The following is an 18608-nucleotide window of genomic DNA, read 5'->3' on the forward strand; positions in this document are numbered from 1 at the left end:
AAAAAAAAAAAAATCCAAAAACTAGCCCGGCATCCGGCATGGTAGCGCATACTTGTAATCCCAGGATTCAGGAGGCTGAGACTAGAGGATCGCAGTTTTCGGACAGCCTCAGCTACTTAATGAGGCCCTTTGCAACTCAGTGAGACCTTGTTTCAAAATAACTAATAAAAATAGGGCAGGGGGTGTAGCTTGGAGATATATATATATATAACTTGTGCTCCTGGGTTCCATTCCCAGTACCATATACACACACACACACAAAAAAAAAAAAAAAAAAAAAAAAAAAAAGAGAGAGAGAGAGAGAGAATAAAAACTGGGGCTGGGGCTGTGGCTCAAAGGTAGAATTCCCCTGGGTTCCATCCTCAGTATGGCAAAAGAAAAAAGAAAAAATACTTGCTGAGGCTGGCTGCCAACCAGCAATCTTTCTGTCTCAGCCTTCCAAGTACTGGATTACAAGCGTGCACCACCACATCTGGCTTGGCTTTGCAGTTCATATTATTGGAGAATCTTGGATGTCTTTTAGAGTTTTTTTTTTTTTTTTTTTTTGGTATGTTTTCCATACTGGGAATTGAACTCAGGGGAATTCTACATCAGAACTATATTCCAAGCCCTATTTATTTTTTAATTTGGGTACAGAGTGTTACTAAATCAATGAGGCTGGCTTCTAACCTGTGATCCTTCTGTCTTCGCTTCCCAAATACTGGGATTACAGGCATGTACCAACATGCCTGGCCTGGCTTCTTTTAAGGTTTCTTGCACTCTGAATTTAGCTGATCTTCGATTATCTTATCTTTGGTTTCCTTAAACACATTTCTTTGTTCTTTAAGTTGATAGTGGCCTCTCTGTCATTAAATAATTAAATTTAAGCTCAATGACTAACCTAGCTAATAACTTAGAAATAGCCAGAGAATGTATTTAAGTCTCCTGTTTAAAATATTTTTTCTTTTTTTTAGAGATCTGCAGCGAATAACACTACCCAGCATTAACCGCCTCAGGCACTTCACCAATGACACAATTTTGGATGTCTTCTTCTACAATAGCCCCACCTACTGTCAGACTATCGTGGACACAGTAGCTTCTGAAATGAATCGAATATACACACTTTTTCTGCAGAGGAACCCTGATTTCAAAGGGGGTGTATCCATTGCTGGTCATAGTTTAGGTAACAAATGAATTCTATCTCAGTTTAAGGGAACTTTTTTTTCTTTTTTGGTACTGGGGATGGACCCCAAGGGCATCCTACCTCCAAGCTATACCCCCAGCCCTATATATATATATATTTTATTTTTTGTGAGTCTGGGGATGGAACCCAGGGGCATTTGACCTGCGAGCTACATCCCTGCCCTATTTTTTATTATTTATTTTTAAACAGGGTCTCACTAAGTTGCAGAGGGCCTCACTAAGTAGCTGAGGCTGTCTGTGAACTGCAATCCTCCCGTCTCAGGATCTCCGATCCTGAATGCTGGGATTACAAGCGTGCGCCACCACACCCAGCTTCCAGCCCATTTTTAATTCTTTATTTTGACACAGGGTCTCACTGAGTTGCAAAGGGCCTCACAAAGTAGCCTCAGCTGTCTTTGAACCGTGATCCTCCTGTCTCAACCTTCTAAATGCTGGGATTACAGTCGTGTGCCACCATGCCCAGTTTATTCTGTATTTTTGAAACAGGGTTTGCCTAAGTAGCTGAGGCTGGCTGCAAACCTGTTATCTTCTTGTCTCAGCCTCCCAAATACTGGGATTACAAGCATGCACCCCCTTCCCTTGCTAGGATGCTTGCTTTTGAATCACAGTCTTTTATCATTAGCAAATTCAGAGATCACAAAGGGGTCTGTGATGAAGAATCTGGAAGGGTGGTAGTAAATTGGAAAGATTCCCTGCTTTGTAGATTTACTTACATATGTAATTGTCTTATGACTTTTTTTGCATAAAACTTTTTTTTTTTGCACAAATTGCCATTTATGCTAATGCTGAGAAATTGTCTCTTTTTTCTTGTTTTACTTATAGGTTCACTTATATTGTTTGATATCCTAACAAATCAGGAAGATGCTTTGGGGGATATTGACAGTGAAAAGGTGAGTTAGATGTTTAGATAGATTCTCTTATAGTATTCCATAATAATTTTAGGTTTTAAACTTATTTTTTTGTCTATAGCTGAGTTTAGTCTTTTTTATTTTCTCAGTACTTGGGGATGGAACCCAGGTTCTGCCTCTGAGCTACACTCCCAGCCCTAGTTTTTATTCTTTTTTTTTTTTTTTTTTTTGTGGGTCTGGGGATGGAACCCAGAGGCATTTGACCTCCAAGCTATAACCCCTGCCCAATTTTTTATTCTTTCTTTCTTTTTAATTTTTTTTTTTTTTTGTGATACTGGGTTTCCTAGAAGCCCTTCTACCTCCAGGCTACACTACCAGACCTGTTTTATACTTTTTATTTGGAAATTTTTATTTGGAAACAGGGTCATTTAAGCCACTGTGGCTGACTTCGAACCTGCGCAATCCTCCTGTCTCCGCCTCCCAAGCGCGGGGATTACAGGTGTGCGCCACCACGCCTGGCTTTATTCTTTATTTTGAAATAGGGTCTCACTGAGTTGCAAAGAGCCTCACTAAGTAGTAGCTGAGACTGTCCTTGTACCGCGATCCTCCGTTCTCAGACTCCCAAATGCTGGGATTAAAAGCATGTGCCACCATACTTGGCTTTATTCTTTATTTTGAAATTGGGTCTCACTGAGTTGCAGAGGGCCTCAACTAAGTAGCTGAGGCTTTTTGGAAACAAAGATCCTTCTGTCTCAGCCTACTGAATGCTGTGATTACAAGTGTACACCACCATGCCTGGCTTGAGTTCAGTCTTATACCATAATGTTAAATTTTACATTTATTTGAATTTTTTCTTTTTTTTTTGTGGTACTGGGAATGGAACCCAGGGTCCCAGGGACTTTCTACCTCCGGGGTATACTCCCAGACTATTTTATATTTTATTTGGAAACAGAGTCTCACTAAGTTGCTAGAGCCTCAGTAAGTAGCTGAGGCTGGCTTTGAACCATCAGATCTTCCTGTCTCAACCTCCCAAGGACTGGGATTACAAGCATGTTGCACCACGCCCAGGTACATTTATTTGAATTTTAACTTTTTGGTACTGGGAATGGAACCAAGGAGGTTTCTACCTCCTACCTACATCCCCAGCCATTTTTATTCTTTTATTTTTTATTTATTTATTATTATTTATTTATTTTTTGCGGGTCTGGGGATGGAACCCAGGGGCATTTGACCTCCGAGCCACATACCCTGCCCTATTTTTATTCTTTATTTTGAAACAGGGTCTCACTGAGTTACAGAGGGCCTCAATAAGTAGCTGAGGCTGTCTGTGAACTGCGATCCTCCGGTTTCAGCCTCCCGAATGCTGGGATTACAAGTGTGCGCCACCACACCTGGCTTTTATTCTTTTATTTTGATACAGGATCTAACTGAGTTGTGGAGGACCTCACTAAGTAGCTGAAACTGGCTGAGAACCTGTGATCCTCCTATCTCAGCCTCCTGAGCACTGAGATGACAAGCATGCGCCAACATGCCCAGCTTAGGACTTTGTTTATTAAAAGATATATTTAAGCCAGTGTGTGGTACATGCTTGTAATCCCAGCATTTGGGAGGCTGAGACCAGAGGGTGTGGTTCGAGGACAGCCTCAGCTACTTAGGCCCTTTGCAACTCAGTGAGACCCAGTTTCAAAATAAAGAACAAAAAAATAGAGCTGCAGATGCAACTTGGAGGTAGAATGCCCCTGGATTCTATCCCCAGTACTGCAAAAAAAAAAAAAAAAAAAAAGTTTATCCAGGTTTGGTTGCAGCATGCTGAGACAGGAGGATCACTGTTCACGGACAGCCTCAGCAACTTAGGCCCTTTGCAATTCAGTGAGACCCTATTTCAAAATAAAGAATAAAAAGAATAAAATATGTTTGGGAGTTTAGCTCAGAGGTAGAATGTCCCTGGGGTCCATCCCCAGTACCACAAAAAATAAATAGGTAAGAAAGAAGAAAGAAAAAGAAAGGAAGAATAGCGAGACCACCAGAAGATCGTTGTTCAAGGACAGCCTCAGCTACTACTTAGTGAGGCCTTTGCAACTCAGTGAGACCCTGTTTCAAAATAAAGAATAGAAACTAGGGTTGGGGGTGTAGCTTGGAGGTAGAATGCCCCTGGGTTCCATCCTCAGAACAACAATAAAAAAAGAATAAAAAATAGGACTGAGGGTATAGCTCGGAGGTAGAATACCCCTGGGTTTTACCCCCAGTACTGCAAAAAAAAAAAAAAAAGATATGTTTAAACATCAAGCCCCTTCACTGCTTTTATACAGAATTTCTATAAATTTTATCTATTTGCATCTAATTTAATCTTTCTTACATGCAAACTCCAATCTGTTCAAGGATTCTATAATTCTATTCATAGATCAACAGTGTATATTCATTTGCTTACTGTGGTACTTTGAACAAAAATAAAGTCCTATGAACATGTATTACTGATAAGCATCAATTTGGTACTTAGCACACACTATCTTGAGTTTTTTTATTATGTAAATGTCCTATTTTTTCTATTGGACCATGAGTTCTTCTAGGTAAGGGACTTTGTCTTAAACTGTGTTAATTCTTAAGCTCTGTTTCCTATGCTGGTTAATGGTATATATATATATATATATATATATATATATATATATATATATTTTTTTTTTTTTTTTTTTTTTTTGGTATGGCATTCTACCTCCAAGCTACACCTTCAGTCCTATTTTTTTTTTTTTTTTTGGTGGTACTGGGGTTCCTGGAAGCCCTTCTACCTCCGGGCTACACTCCCAGACCTATTTTTACATTTTTATTTGGAAACAGGGTCTCCTAGCGGCTGGCTTCGAACCTGCGCGATCCTCCTGTCTCTGCCTCCCAAGCGCGGGGATTACAAGCGTGCGCCACCACGCCCGTCCTATTTTTTATTCTTTATTTTGAAACAGGTCTTTGAGTTGCAAAGGGCCTTACTAAGTAGTAGCTGAGGCTGTCCTTGAACTGTGATCCTCCTATGTCAGCCTTCCAAATGCTGGGATTACAAGCCTGTGCCACCACACCTGGCTTAATGGTGGAAAATATTTTGACAATAATTCATTCACTCATTCATTTAAAAATGTATTTTCAACTGGAGTTGCAAATATTTGGAGATCAGTCTTATATTTTGCATAAGTAAGCTGTTTAAAATTGATACATTGCTGTGAGAATTTTATATAATTTTAAATCACAAAATAGTATTAATGCATTAAACTCTGAAAGTATTAATTTTTTATTTGACTTTTTAGAGTTCACTAAATATTGCTATGGATCAAGGAGATAAACCAACACTAGAGGAAGAGTTGAAGAAACTTCAACTTGCTGAATTTTTAAATGTCTTTGAGAAGGAAAAAGTAGATAAGGAAGCTTTGGTAAAAAATCCTTAAAACCTTATATATCAAACCATTTTTAGTATTTTTATTTATCATCACCATGTTTACTAAGAGCCTACCTTTTAGAAGCTTTTTAGTCATAAATATTGTGTTATCATTTAATAATGTTCTTTAGCATTGTTTCTTTGCTTTTTGTCATGTAAAATAATCTTTGTGGAAATGCAAAGTTTGGATGAGCCATATAATACTCATATAGCAGTTGAACAACATCATAGAGAAAAAAGAAGGGCAAGTACAAGCCCTGAATGGACACTCAGTATTCCAGTTATATTCTATTATATAGTTTCTTTAGAGAGAAAGAGAGAGAGAGAGAGAGAGAGAGAGAGAGAGAGAGAGAGAGTGTGTGTGTGTGTGTGTGCGCGCGCGCATGCACACTTTTGGGGATTAAATTAAGGGGTATTTTGGGGGCGTGCTAGTGTATGCTTGTAATCCCAGTATTTGGGAGGCTGAGATAGGAGGATCGCTGTTTGTGGCCAGCCTCAGCTACTACTTAGTGGGACCCTTTGCAACTCAGTGAGACCTTGTTTCAAAATAAAGAATAAAAAATATGGCTAGGGGTGTTGCTTGGAGTTAGAATGCTCCCTGGTTTCCACCCCCATTACCGCAAAAAAAAAAAAAAAAAAAAAAAAAAGCCGGGCATGGTGGCACACACTTGTAATTTCTGTGCTTGGGAGGTGGAGACAGGAGGATCGTGCAGGTTCGAAGCCAGCCTCTCTGGCTTAAGAGACCCTGCCTGTTTCCAAATTTAAAAAAATATACATACATACATACATATATATATATAATGTCTGGGAGTGTAGCCCGGAGGTAGAAGGGTTTCCAGGAACCCCAGTACCACCAAAAAAAAATTAAGGGGCATTCTATTTCCTCACTATATCAGTTCTTATTTTCTGTTATAGTTTCTTTCTTTCTTTCTTTCTTTCTTTCTTTCTTTCTTTCTTTTTTTTTTTTTTTTTTTGTTATACTGGGGATTGAACTCGGGCATTCTACTTCCAAGCTAACACCTTAGCCTTTTAGCCTTTTTAATATTTTATATATATATATTTTTTTGTACTGCTGTGGATGGAACCTAGGAGCATTCTACCTCTGAGCTGAACCACAGCCCTATTTTATTTTATATTTGGAAACAGTCTCCCAAAGTTGCTGAGAGCCTCACTAAATTGCTGAGGCTGGCTTCGAACCTGCAATCTGCCTGTCTCAGCCTCTAAGTACTTGGATTACCAGTATGTACCTATACTTCTGGCCTCTCCTATATTTTCTAGAGCTCTGGTATAGCTATTAGCTTACCCCCCCCTCTTTTGTGTGTGTAGTACTGAGTGTTGAACTCAGAGGCATTCTACCTCTGAGCTACATCCCCAGCCTTATCTTTATTTTTGAAACAGGGTCTCACTGAGTTGCGGAGGGCCTCACTAAGTAGGGGAGGCTGGCTACAAACTGCGATTCTCCTGTCTCAGCCTCCCAAATGCTGAGATTACAAGCGTCTGCCACCACACCTGGCTTGAAGGAGAGCTTCTTTAATAGATGAGTGGCACTTAAGTTGTGATATTGACAGTCTGTTTTGTGTTGTTTCTATATTTTGCTGTGTTCTCATTGTTTGTATCCATCAGTAGGAGTTATAATCCTTCTCAGGAACGTGACATCTAAGTGAACATGGAAATCAAGGAGAATTTTTCAGCTGGGTGTGGTGGTGCATGCTTGTAATCCCTAGTGCTTGGGAGGCTGAGACAGGAGGATCATAGGTTCGAAGCCATCTTCAACAACTTAGTGAGGATCTCAGCAACTTAGTGAGACCCTTTTTCCAAATAAAAAATAAAATGTTTAAGGTGTAGTCCAGTAGTAGAAGGTACCTAGGAACCCAGTATCACACACAAAAAAAGTTTTTCTATTAGATATCCAATTTCTTTCGTTTTTTGTTTTTTTTCCCCAGAACTGGGGATTCAATCCAGAGGTATTGTACCTCCAAGCTATACCACCAGCCCAATTTTTTTTTTGTGGTACTAGGGATAGAACCCTTCTACCTATGAGCTACACACTCCCAGACATACATATATACGTGTGTGTGTGTATATATATATATATATATATATATATATATTTTTTTTTTTTTTTTTTTTAATTTGGAAACAAGGTCTCTTAAGCCAGCAAGGCTGGCTTCGAACTTGTGCGGTCCTCCTGTCTCCGCCTCCCAAGTCCGGGGATGACAAGCATCCACCACCACGCCTGGTCCTATTTTTTTAATGTTTAATTTTATTTTTCTATTTTTTAAAATTTATTTTTATTTTTTTTTATTTTTTTGGTGGTACTGGGGGTAGAACCCAGAGGCTTTCTACCTCCAGGCTATACTCCCAGACTTACTTTATATTTTATTTGGAAACAGGGTCTTACTAACTTCCTAAGAGCCTCACTAAGTAGCTGAGGCTGGCTTCAAACCTGCGCTATCCTCCTTTCTCAGCCTTCCAAGTGCGGGGATTACAAGCGTGCGCCACCACGCCCAGGTTTTTATGTTTAATTTTGAAACATGTTCTTATTAAGTTGTGGAGGGCCTCACTTAAGTAGCTGAGACTGGTCGCAAACCTCCAATCCTCCTGTCTCAGCCTCCCAAGAACTGGGATTACAAGTATGTGTCACCACACCTGGTTCTTTAGTTTTTTTTTTTTTTTATGAGGATCATATTGAAAATGGCATACATTCAGACGGTGCTTGGTGCTCTCCCTCGCTTCCCCTTTCCCCCTCCCAACAGTGAATGTCCAGATTGACCATACTACATGCATACTTATACACATAATCGAATGTAGCCTCTCCATCAATCAACCTCAGCCTTCTTCCTCTCCTATCCTTCCATTCTAGCTTTGCTGAGGTTACCCTCCATTATCTGGAGTCCCTCTTGGTATCCCCAATACTCCCTAGTTTGGGCGTATTAGAGAAAACATATGTCCCTTCTCTTTCTGTGCTTGGTTGATCTCATTTAACATAATGTTCTCCAGGTCTTTCCATCTTCTTGCAAATGACATAGTTTTGTTCTTCTTTATTGCTGAGTAGAATTCCATTGTGTGTATTTCCCATAATTTTGCAATCCATTCATCTGTTGATGGAGACCTAGGTTGGTTCCATATTTTGGTTATTACTAATTTTACTGCTATGAACATGGGTATGCATATATTACTGAAGTTCTCTGATTTCAACCTCTTTGGAAAGATACCCAGGAGTGGTATAGCTGGATTATATGGTAGATCCATTCCCAGTTTTCTAAGGAATTGCCACACTGATCTCCATAGTGGCTGAACTAGTTTGCACTCCCACTAACAGTGTAAAATAGTTCCTCTTTCCCCACATCATGGCCTACATTTGTTGTTATTTGACTTCTTTATGCTTGCCACTCTGATAGGGGTTGGATGGAATCTCAGAGTAGCTTTGATTTGCATCTCGCTGATGGCTAATGATGTTGAACATCTTTTCATGTATCGGCCATTCTTTTTTTTTTTTTTTCTTTTTTTCTTTACAGGTCTGGGGATGGAACCTAGGGACATTCGACCTCCGAGCTATACCCCCTGCCTTATTTTTTTTATTTTTTATTTTATTTTTATTTTTTTGCGGGTCTGGGGATGGAACCCAGGGGCATTCGACCTCCGAGCTACACCCCCTGCCCTATTTTTTATTCTTGATTTTGAAATAGGGTCTCACTGAGTTGCAGAGGACCTCACTAAGTAGCTGAGGCTGTCCTTGAACCGCGATCCTCCGGTCTCAGCCTCCCGAATGCTGGGATTACAAGCGTGCGCCACTACGCCCGGCTTTTTTTTTTTTTTTTTTTTTTTGGTGGTACTGGGGTTCCTGGAAGCCCTTCTATCTCCAGGCTACACTCCCAGACCTATTTTTACATTTTTTTTATTTGGAAACAGGGTCTCCTAAGCCAGCGCGCACGGCTGGCTTCGAACCTGCGCGATCCTCCTGTCTCCGCCTCCCAAGCGCGGGGATTACAAGCGTGCGCCACCACGCCCGGCCCCCTGCCTTATTTTTATTCTTCATTTTGAAACAGGGTCTCACTAAGTTGCAGAGTACCTCACTAAGTAGCTGAGGCTGTCCTTGAACCGCGATCCTCTGGTTTCAGCCTCCCGAAATGCTGGGATTACAAGTGTGCGCCACCACGCCCAACTTGTATCTCTTCTTTTTTTTTGTGGCAATTATTTATTATTATTATTTTTTGTAATCATACATCACTTTGGAATACAAGACTTGAGAGGATATACAAGCACATATCATCCGATAAGCCCTCATCCAATCCCCATCCCATTCCCTCCCCCTCCCTCAATCCCATGCTTAATTGGTGATTATCTTTGATATAATTGTTTACACACCTCATGAGTTTTAAAGAGATTCCATTCTCCCCCATCCCCTCCCCTCTGATTGGTCACCTTAATTGCTTCTCAGTAGGGCACTTTCTACTACTCGACCTCCTCCTGTTACCCCTTTCTTCCTAGTTCTTGCTAATTAGAGGAAGCATCTGGCTTATATTTTCTGTGCTATTTCTCTGTGCATGCCGCATTGCAAGTTCCGATCCCACTCTTGACAGCCCCAGTAGTGGCCTGGCCACCTGGAGGACTCTGATCCCGACCTCAGTGGCTCCAGCACTGGCCTTGCCTCATGGGAGGCCCCGATCCTGGGCTTGCTGGCCCCTGCACCGAACTAACCCTCCAGCTGGCTCCTCTCCTGGCCTCAGAGGCCCCTGCACCAGCCTTGCCTCACGACAGGCTCCGATCTCGGCCTCGCTGACCCTGGCACCAGCCTAACCCCTTGGCAGGCTCCTATCCTGGTCTCGCAAGTTCCAGCTCCATCCTTTCCTCACAGTTTCCGATCCTGGCCTCGTTGGCCCCGGCACTGACCTCACCCCTTGGCAGGCTCCGATCCCGGCCTCGGAGGCCCCAGCACCGGCCATACCTCAAGGCAGGCTCCGATCCCAGCCTTGCTAGCCCTGACTCTGGCCTAACCCCTCGGCAGGCTCCGATCCCGGCCTCGGAGGCCTCAGCATCTGCCTTGCCTTGCAGCAGGCTCCGAACCCAGCCTCGCTGTCTCCGGCTCTGGCCTAATGCATCAGCTGGCTCCGATCCTGACCTCGGAGGCCCCAACACCGGCCTTGCCTCACAGCTGGCTCCGATCCCGGACTTGCTGACCCAGGCACCAGCCTAAACCCTCGGCAGGCTCCAGTCCCGGCCTTGGAGGCCCCAGCACTGGCCTTGTCTCATGGCAGGCTCCGATGCCGACCTTGCTGGCTCCAGCACCAGCCCAAACCCTCGGTAGGCTCCATTCCCAGCCTCGGAGGCCTCAGCACCGGCCTTGCCTCACAGCAGGCTCCGATATCGGCCTCGCTGACCCCGGGACCAGCCTAATCCCTCGGCAGGCTCCAATCCCGGCCTTGGAGCCTCAGTAGCGGCCTTGCCTCACAGCAGGCTCCGTTCCCGGCCTCGCTGGCCCTGGCACCGGCCTCACCCCTCGGCGGGCTCTGGTCTGAGTGCCCTCTTCACCCATCAGGTTGTCCCACATTCCCAAGGGTGTGTGGTGGTAGTATTCTGCCTCTGAGGTAATTTCTTCAAAAGTTCCAGGTGTATTACGTCAGATCTCAGCCTCCCCTGAGTACTTGCCACTGCCAGTGCGACTGCCTCCACCATTTCAAATTTTTCCCAAGCTCTTTTCCCATACCGCATAATGTCCAGTGTTCGTAAGCATGCGAAATAGTAGCATTCGACCTTTGGGGTAATTTCTTCAGAGGATCAGGGTGGGTTGGATCAGATGTCTGCCTTTCCCAAATCCAAGTCTCCACTGCCATCTCGGCCACTGCTGCTGCCACCGCCTTCCTCCTAGGTCTCCGCTAGACTCTCTCCTTACATGTGATATCCAGGATTCTTTACGATGTAGAGAAGCAGCAGTCCTCCTTCGTGGGGAATTTTTCCAAAAGTTCCAGTTCAGATGGATATGTTTTGTCTGCATTTCCAATATTCTAGCTGCCTCTGGGGCCATCTTAACCCCTCTCGAATATGTTTCTTTTTTCGTTTCCCTTTTTTTTTTTTTTTTTTAAATAAGAGAGTATGTGTGGTTTGGTGAGGATGTGGGATCAGGCACTCGGTAGCAATGAAATTTTTTTTCTTCCTGGGTGGGAGGGGGGTCTCCTAAGGGTACCCCGCCCACACCCGCCCACCCATCTGGGGTCTGGGCCATGCAGCCCGGACCTCTGGGGCCTTCAGGGTGTGGGGGGGTCGCCTAAGGGTGCCCCCCCCCCGGGGTCGGGGCCATGTGGCCCGGACCTCCTCCGGGCCTTGTATCTCTTCTTAAACAATAAAAAAAATGCTCTCAATTCTGTTCTTTAAGTTGTTTTATGACTAAAATTCTTTTATTCTTTAATTAATTAATTAAATTTATTTATTTTTGTGTGTGGTATTGGGAGTGGAACCCAGGGGCTTTCTACCTCTAGGCTACACTGCCAGACCTATTTTTATATTTTACTTGGAAACAGGATCTCACTAAATTGCGTACTGAGTAGCTGAGGCTGGCTTGGAACCTGTGCAATCCTCATGTTTCTGACTCCCAAGTAACTAGGATTAAAAGTGTGCATCACCATGCACAGCTCATTCTTGAATTTATTTTTTAAATTATTTATTTATTTTGCGTTCCTGGAGATGGAACCAAAGGGCATTGTATCTCTGAGCTACAACCTCAGCCCTATTTTTATTCTTTATTTTGAAACAGGGTCTCACTAAGTTGCAAAAGGCCTCACTAAGTTGCTGAGGCTGGCCTCAAACCCATGATCCTCCTATCTCAGCCTTGAATGCTGGGATTATAAGCATGCGCCACCACACCTGTCTTTCTTGAATTTATTAATGATGTTGTTCCACCAGAGAACCACAGTAATATAGACCAAATAACAACAGAGTAACTAGATCTTATCCTTTTTAGGGAAAAGGATATTTAATTGATTTTATTTTGCCTAGAAATAAAAGATACTGTTTTTGTTTTTATGCCTAGGCTTTGTGTACAGACAGAGATCTTCAGGAAATGGGAATTCCCTTAGGACCAAGAAAGAAGATATTAAACTATTTCAGGACCAGAAAAAATTTAGTGGTATGTGCCTAATATGGCTTGTTGGCCCAAGTAATTTTGTGATATTCATGTTGTATCTTTGAGCTTTGTAGGGATGTTTACATTGGGGATCTCAGAAGTTGTTTGCTTTTTTTTGTATTGGGGTACTACTGGGGATTAAACCCGGGGGGATTCTACATCTGAGTTAATACTGCCAGCCCTTTTTTTTTGTTCCCCACAACTGGGGTTTGAATCAAGGGGTATTCTACCTCTGAGTTACTTCTCCAGCCCTATTTTTTATTCTTTTTTTTCTTTTTTCTGTGAAACAGGATCTTCCTAAATTGCAGAGGGCCTCACTAGGTAGCTGAGAGCTGAGGCTGGCCATGAAGCTGCAACCCTCCTGTCTCAGCCTCCCGAGTATTGGGATTATAAGGGCTATTGGGATTAAAAAGGCCCACCAGCCCTTTTTGTTTATAATAATAATAATTATTATTATTTTTTGTATGTGTGTGTGGTTATGGGGATTGAGCCTCTGGGGCATTCTACCTTCCAGCTACACCCCTAGCACTATTCTTTTTTTTTTTTTTTTTTTTTTTTTTTTGCAGTACTGGGAATGGAACCCAGCGGCATTCTACCTCTGAGCTTCTGAGCTACACCCCCAGAAATATTTTGTATTTTTTATTTTGAAACAGGGTCTCTCTGTGTTGCAAAGTGCCTCACTAAGTAGCTGAGGCTGTCTGCGAACCACGATCCTCCTGTTTCAGCCACCTGAATGGTGGGATATTACAAGTGTGAGCCACCACACCCGGCTTATTCTTATTTTTTGAAATAGGTCTCACTGGGATGGGATGAGAGCCTGTCGTGAGGCTAGGCTGGTGCTGGGGCCTCTGAAGCCAGGAGAGGAGCCAGCCAAGGGGTTAGTTATGTGTGGGGGCCAGCGAAGCCAGGATCAGGGCCTCCAATGAGGCAAGGCCAGTGCTGGAGCCACGAGGTTGGGATCAGAGTCCTCTGGGTGCCCAGGCCACTACTGGGGCTGTCAAGAGTGGGATCAGAACTTGCAATGTGGCATGCACAGAGAAATAGCACAGAAAATATAAGCCAGATGCTTCCTCTAATTAGCAAGAACTAGGAAGAAAGGGGTAACAGGAGGAAGTCAAGTAGTAGAAAGGACCCTAGAGAAGCAATTAAGGTGACCAATCAGAGGGGAGGGGATGGGGGAGAATGGAATCTCTTTAAAACTCATGAGGTGCGTAAACAATTATATCAAAGATAATCACCAATTAAGCATGGGATTGAGGGAGGGGGAGGGAATGGGATGGGGATTGGATGAGGGCTTATCGGATGATATGTGCTTGTATATCCTCTCAAGTCTTGTATTCCAAAGTGATGTATGATTACAAAAAATAATAATAAAAAATGGGGAAATAAAGAGAAATAGGTCTCATTGGGTTGATGACAATCTCATTACTTGATGAGATTGTCCTCAAACCTGTGATTCTCCTGTCTCAGCCTCCTGTCAAGTGTACGTCAGCATACCTTGCTTTTTTATTTATTTATTTTTTGGTGGTACTGGGGTTCCTGGAAACTCTTCTACCTCCGGGCTATACTCCTAGACCTATTTTATACTTTTATTTGGAGTCAGGGTCTCTTAAGCCAGCGAGGCTGGCTTTGAACTTGCGCGATCCTCTTGTCTCCGCCTTCCAAGTGGGAGGATTACAAGTGTGCACCACCACTCCCAGCTTTGCTTTTTAAATTTTTTTTTTTTTTTGTACTGGGGTTCCTGGAAGCCCTTCTACCTCCAGGCTACACTCCCAGACCTATTTTTACATTTTTATTTGGAAACAGGGTCTCCTAAGCCAGCGCGCGTGGTTGGCTTCGAACCTGCACAATCCTCCTGTCTCTGCCTCCCAAGCCTGGGGATTACAAGCGTGCGCCACCACGCCCGGCTCCGCTTTTTTAAATTTTTGAAACAGGGTCTAAGTTGCTGAGGCTGGCCTTGAATCTTTAAGTTCTTCTGTCTCAGCCTTCCAAATACTAGGATTATAGGTGTATACCACATCTGGCTATTTATTTATTGTAGTACTAGGGATTGAACTCAGGGGCATTCTACATTCTAGTTATACCCCCAGCCCTCCCCCTTTTTTTTTTTTGAAGATTTAAGAGAGTTTATTAAAAAGAAATACAGAAAGCAGTCACAGCCTTATGTTAGCCAGGGATAACAAAAAAAAAAAAAATAGGGGTAATCCAGGGGTAACATGAGGCGGTGCTTCGAACGAAATCACCCCGATTTTTTTTTTTTTTTTGAACAAGGTCTTATTAGGTTGTTGAAAGTTTCACTATCTGATGCTGTCCTTGAACCTGAGATCCTCTTGTTTCAGACTCCCAAGTACTGGGATTACAGGTGTGTGCTGCCATCCCTAGCCTGTAACTTGTTTTTAGCAGCTTGATCTGGTTTTCTGAAGGACTCAGAGTTATTGGCTACTGTGTGTGTTCTACTTGGGATTGAACCTGGGGCATTCTACCTCAGAGCTATGCTTTGAAATAGGGGTTCTCCAGCCAGGCGTGGTGGCGCACACTTGTAATCACCGCGCTTGGGAGGCAGAGACAGGAGGATCACGCAGGTTCGAAGCCAGCCGCGCGCGCTGGTTTAGGAGACCCTGTTTCCAAACAAAAATGTAAAAGTAGGTCTGGGAGTGTAGCCCGGAGGTAGAAGGGCTTCCAGGAACCCCAGTAACACCAAAAAAAAAAAAAAATAGGGGGGTTCTCACAAGGTTTCCAAGGCTGTCCTCAAACTTGAGATCCTCCTGCTTTAGCCTCCCAAATTTCTGGGATTATAGGGTATACCACTGTGCCCCACTGTTGGCTATTATTTAAAAACTTTCCTAGCAAGGTGTGGTGGTACATGCTTGTAATCTGAGTACTTGGGAGGCTGAGACAGGAGGATCACAGGTTCACAACCAGTCTTGGCTACTTAATGAGACTCTGCAATTTAGTGAGACCCTGTTTTAAAATAAAGAACAAAAAACAGGGCTGGTGATGTAGCTTGGAGCTAGAATGCCCCTGGGTTCCATCTCTAGTACTGCAAACGAACAAACAAACCCCAAACTTTCCCTAAGCATATTATCTGTTTTTATTTTTTCTGTGTTTTTTGTTTGTTTGTTCGTTACTGGGGATTGAACCTTTGAATATGCTACATTCTACCTCTGAACTATACCGCAGCCCTTTTTTTTTTTTTTTGTGGGTCTGGGGATGAAACCCAGAGCATTCAACCTCCAAGCTACACCCCCTGTCCTATTTTTTTTTAATTCTTTTTAATTTGAAACAGGGTCTCACTAAGTTGCAGAGGGCCTCACTATGTAATTGAGGCTGTCTGCAAACTGCAATCCTCTGGTCTCAGCCTCCCAAATGCTGGGATTACAAGCATGCACCACCACACCTGGCTTCCCCAGCCCTTTTCTACACTCCTAGTCTTTTAAAAAACATTTTTTTGATACTTGGGATTGAACCTAAAGGCATTCCACCTTCAAGTTATCTCCTCAGCCCAATTTTATTTCTTATTTGGAAATAGGTTTTCATTTAACTGTGTGTGGGGAGGGGGCTTGCTACTTTGCTGAGGCTGGCTTTGAATTTGCAATCCTCCTGTCTCAGCCTCCCAAGTACTGGCATTATAAGTATATGCCACCATGCCTAGCTAATTTTTTTTTTTTTTTTGCTGGTACTGGGTGTGGAACCCAGAGGCTTTCTACCTCTAGGCTATGCTCCCAGACCTATTTTATATTTTATTTGGAAACAGGGTCTCACTAAGTTGCTGAAAGCCTCACTAAGTAGCTGAGGCTGGCTTCGAACCTGCTCGATCCTCCTGTCTCAGCATCCCAGGTGCTGGGATTATAAGTGTGTGCCACCAAGCCCGGCTTAAATTTTTTGTTTTGAAAGAGTCTCACTAAACTGTTGAGCATCTTGCTAAGTTGCTGAGGGTGGTCTTAGACCTGTGATTTTTTATTTTATTTTATTTTTTGTGGTTCTGGGGATGAAACCCAGGGGCACTCAACTTCTGAGCTACACCCTCAGCCCCCTCAAAATAACTAACTATTTATTTATTTATTTATTTATTTATTTATTTATTTATTTATTTATTTATTTTTGTGGTACTGGGGTTGGAAGCCAGGGGCTTTTCTACCTCCAGGCTATACTCCCAGACCTATTTTATACTTTATTTGGACTTTATTTGGAAACAGGGTCTCACTAAGTCTCTGAGAGCCTCACTAAGTAGCTGAGGCTGGCTTCAAACCTGTGCGATCCTCCTGTCTCAGCCTCCCAGGCTCTGGGATTACAAGCGTGCTCCAACAGGCCGAGCTAAAATTCTTTATTTTGAAACAGGGTCTCAATAAGTTGCAGAAGGCCTCACTAATTAGCTGAGGCTGTCTGCAAACCACAATTCTCCTGTCTCAGCCTGCCACGTACTGGGATTACATGTGTATGCCACTATTCCTGGCTTTATTTTTTATTTTGAAATAGGGTTTCACTAAGTTGCTGAGGCTGGCCTCAAACCTGTGATCCTGCTGTCTCAGCTCCCAGGTACTAGTATTACAGGTGTGGGCCACCATACCTGACTCCAGGCATATTTTCAATCCAGTAGAAATCCATATAAGCATTTGGTTATTTTACTGTATAGTAGTTCAACTTAATTATTATTATTTTTTTAGGGTATTGGTAGACCAACCACACAGTCAGCCTCAGGAGTGAACATCCCCAAAGAATCTGAACTCTGCAGTAATGTTGACCATACTAGCAATGATCCTTATCTAAATGTTGGCATTGGGCAGGTAACAATCCTCATTTTTTTTTGGTTGTTTATTGTTGCTGTTGTTTGAGAGGAACACATGCAACTTTGGTTATTAGTGAGAGATGCTTTTATTTTCTCCTCGCAGGTTTCTGTAAAATATCCCCGGCTGATCTACAGACCAGAAATATTCTTTGCCTTTGGATCTCCCATTGGAATGTTCCTTACTGTCCGAGGACTAAAAAGAATTGATCCCAGTTACAAATTTCCAACATGCAAAGGTTTCTTCAATATTTATCATCCTGTAAGCATTGCACAGTTATTGTGGTTTTACCTGAATATTGAGGCATGTTGGTAAAGAACATGTGATTTTGTGTTGTATTGATTTGGCTTTTTTCTGTACTGTTCTTTAGTAATGAGACAATTTATAAGAATATTGATCTGGAAGTGATGGAACAGGATACCTGTACCTTTGTGTGTGTGTGTGATATGGGCATCGAATGTACTACCTCCAAGTTACACCCCGAGTCCTCTCCCTTTTTTTTTTTTTGGCTGCGAAACTAGAGTTTGAACCCAGGAGTATGCTACCTCTGAGCTACAACCCCAGCCTCATTTTTGTTTTTATTATTTATTGTGGAGGACCTCACTAAGTTGTTGATGCTTGCCGAGAACCTGTTTCTCCTATCTCAGCCTCCCAAGTACTGGGATTACAAGTGTGCACCACCAGCACACTTTTTAAAATTTTATTTTGAAACAGTCTCCCTAGGTTGCTGAGAGTCTCACTAAGTTGCTGAGGCTGGTCTCAAACTTGTGATCCTCCTGTCTCAGCCTCCCAAGTACTTGGCTTACAGCCATGTGATAGCACACATTATAGCACATTAGCACATGCCTGTAAGGAAGATCACAGGTTTTTTGGTTTTTTTTTGGTGGTACTGGGGGTGGAACCCACAGAGGCTTTCTACCTCCGGGCTATACTCCCAGACCTTTTTTATATTTTATTTGGAAACAGGGTCTCACTCAGTTGCTGAAAGCCTCACTATGTAGCTGAGGCTGGATTCGAACCTGCGCGATCCTCCAGTCTCAGCCTCCCAAGCGCAGGGATTACAAGCGTGCGCCACCACGCCCGGCTCTCAACCTTTTTATATTTTATTTTGAAACAGTGTTTTACTAAGCTGCTGAGGCTGGCCTCGAACCTGTGATCCTCCTGTCTCAGCTTCCCAAGTACTGGGATTACAGGAATGTGCCACCGTGCTCAGCTCTATCTTACTTTTTTTTTTTTTTTTTTTGGTGTGTGTGTGTGTG

The 18608-nt window shown here is 42.9% G+C and overlaps 1 protein-coding gene across 3 annotated transcripts in view; it reads left to right on the forward strand.

Moving 5' to 3' along the window:
- Positions 1–18608, forward strand: part of DDHD2 (DDHD domain containing 2) — a gene marked incomplete at both ends in the record, with an annotated part of 49337 nt that overhangs the window by 15903 nt on the left and 14826 nt on the right. For 2 of the 3 annotated variants that reach the window (XM_080710712.1, XM_080710713.1), the window contains 6 exons: positions 954–1162; positions 2005–2072; positions 5318–5440; positions 12473–12568; positions 17230–17349; positions 17455–17610. In XM_080710712.1, the coding sequence (XP_080566838.1) occupies positions 954–1162; positions 2005–2072; positions 5318–5440; positions 12473–12568; positions 17230–17349; positions 17455–17610 (772 nt within the window). The remainder of the gene's footprint in view (positions 1–953; positions 1163–2004; positions 2073–5317; positions 5441–12472; positions 12569–17229; positions 17350–17454; positions 17611–18608) is intronic. The other variant, XM_080710714.1, reaches the window with a different exon arrangement.

This window comes from Muscardinus avellanarius (genome assembly GCF_963383645.1).
Source record: "Muscardinus avellanarius genome assembly, chromosome: 14".
NCBI classification, from domain to species: Eukaryota; Metazoa; Chordata; class Mammalia; order Rodentia; family Gliridae; genus Muscardinus; species Muscardinus avellanarius.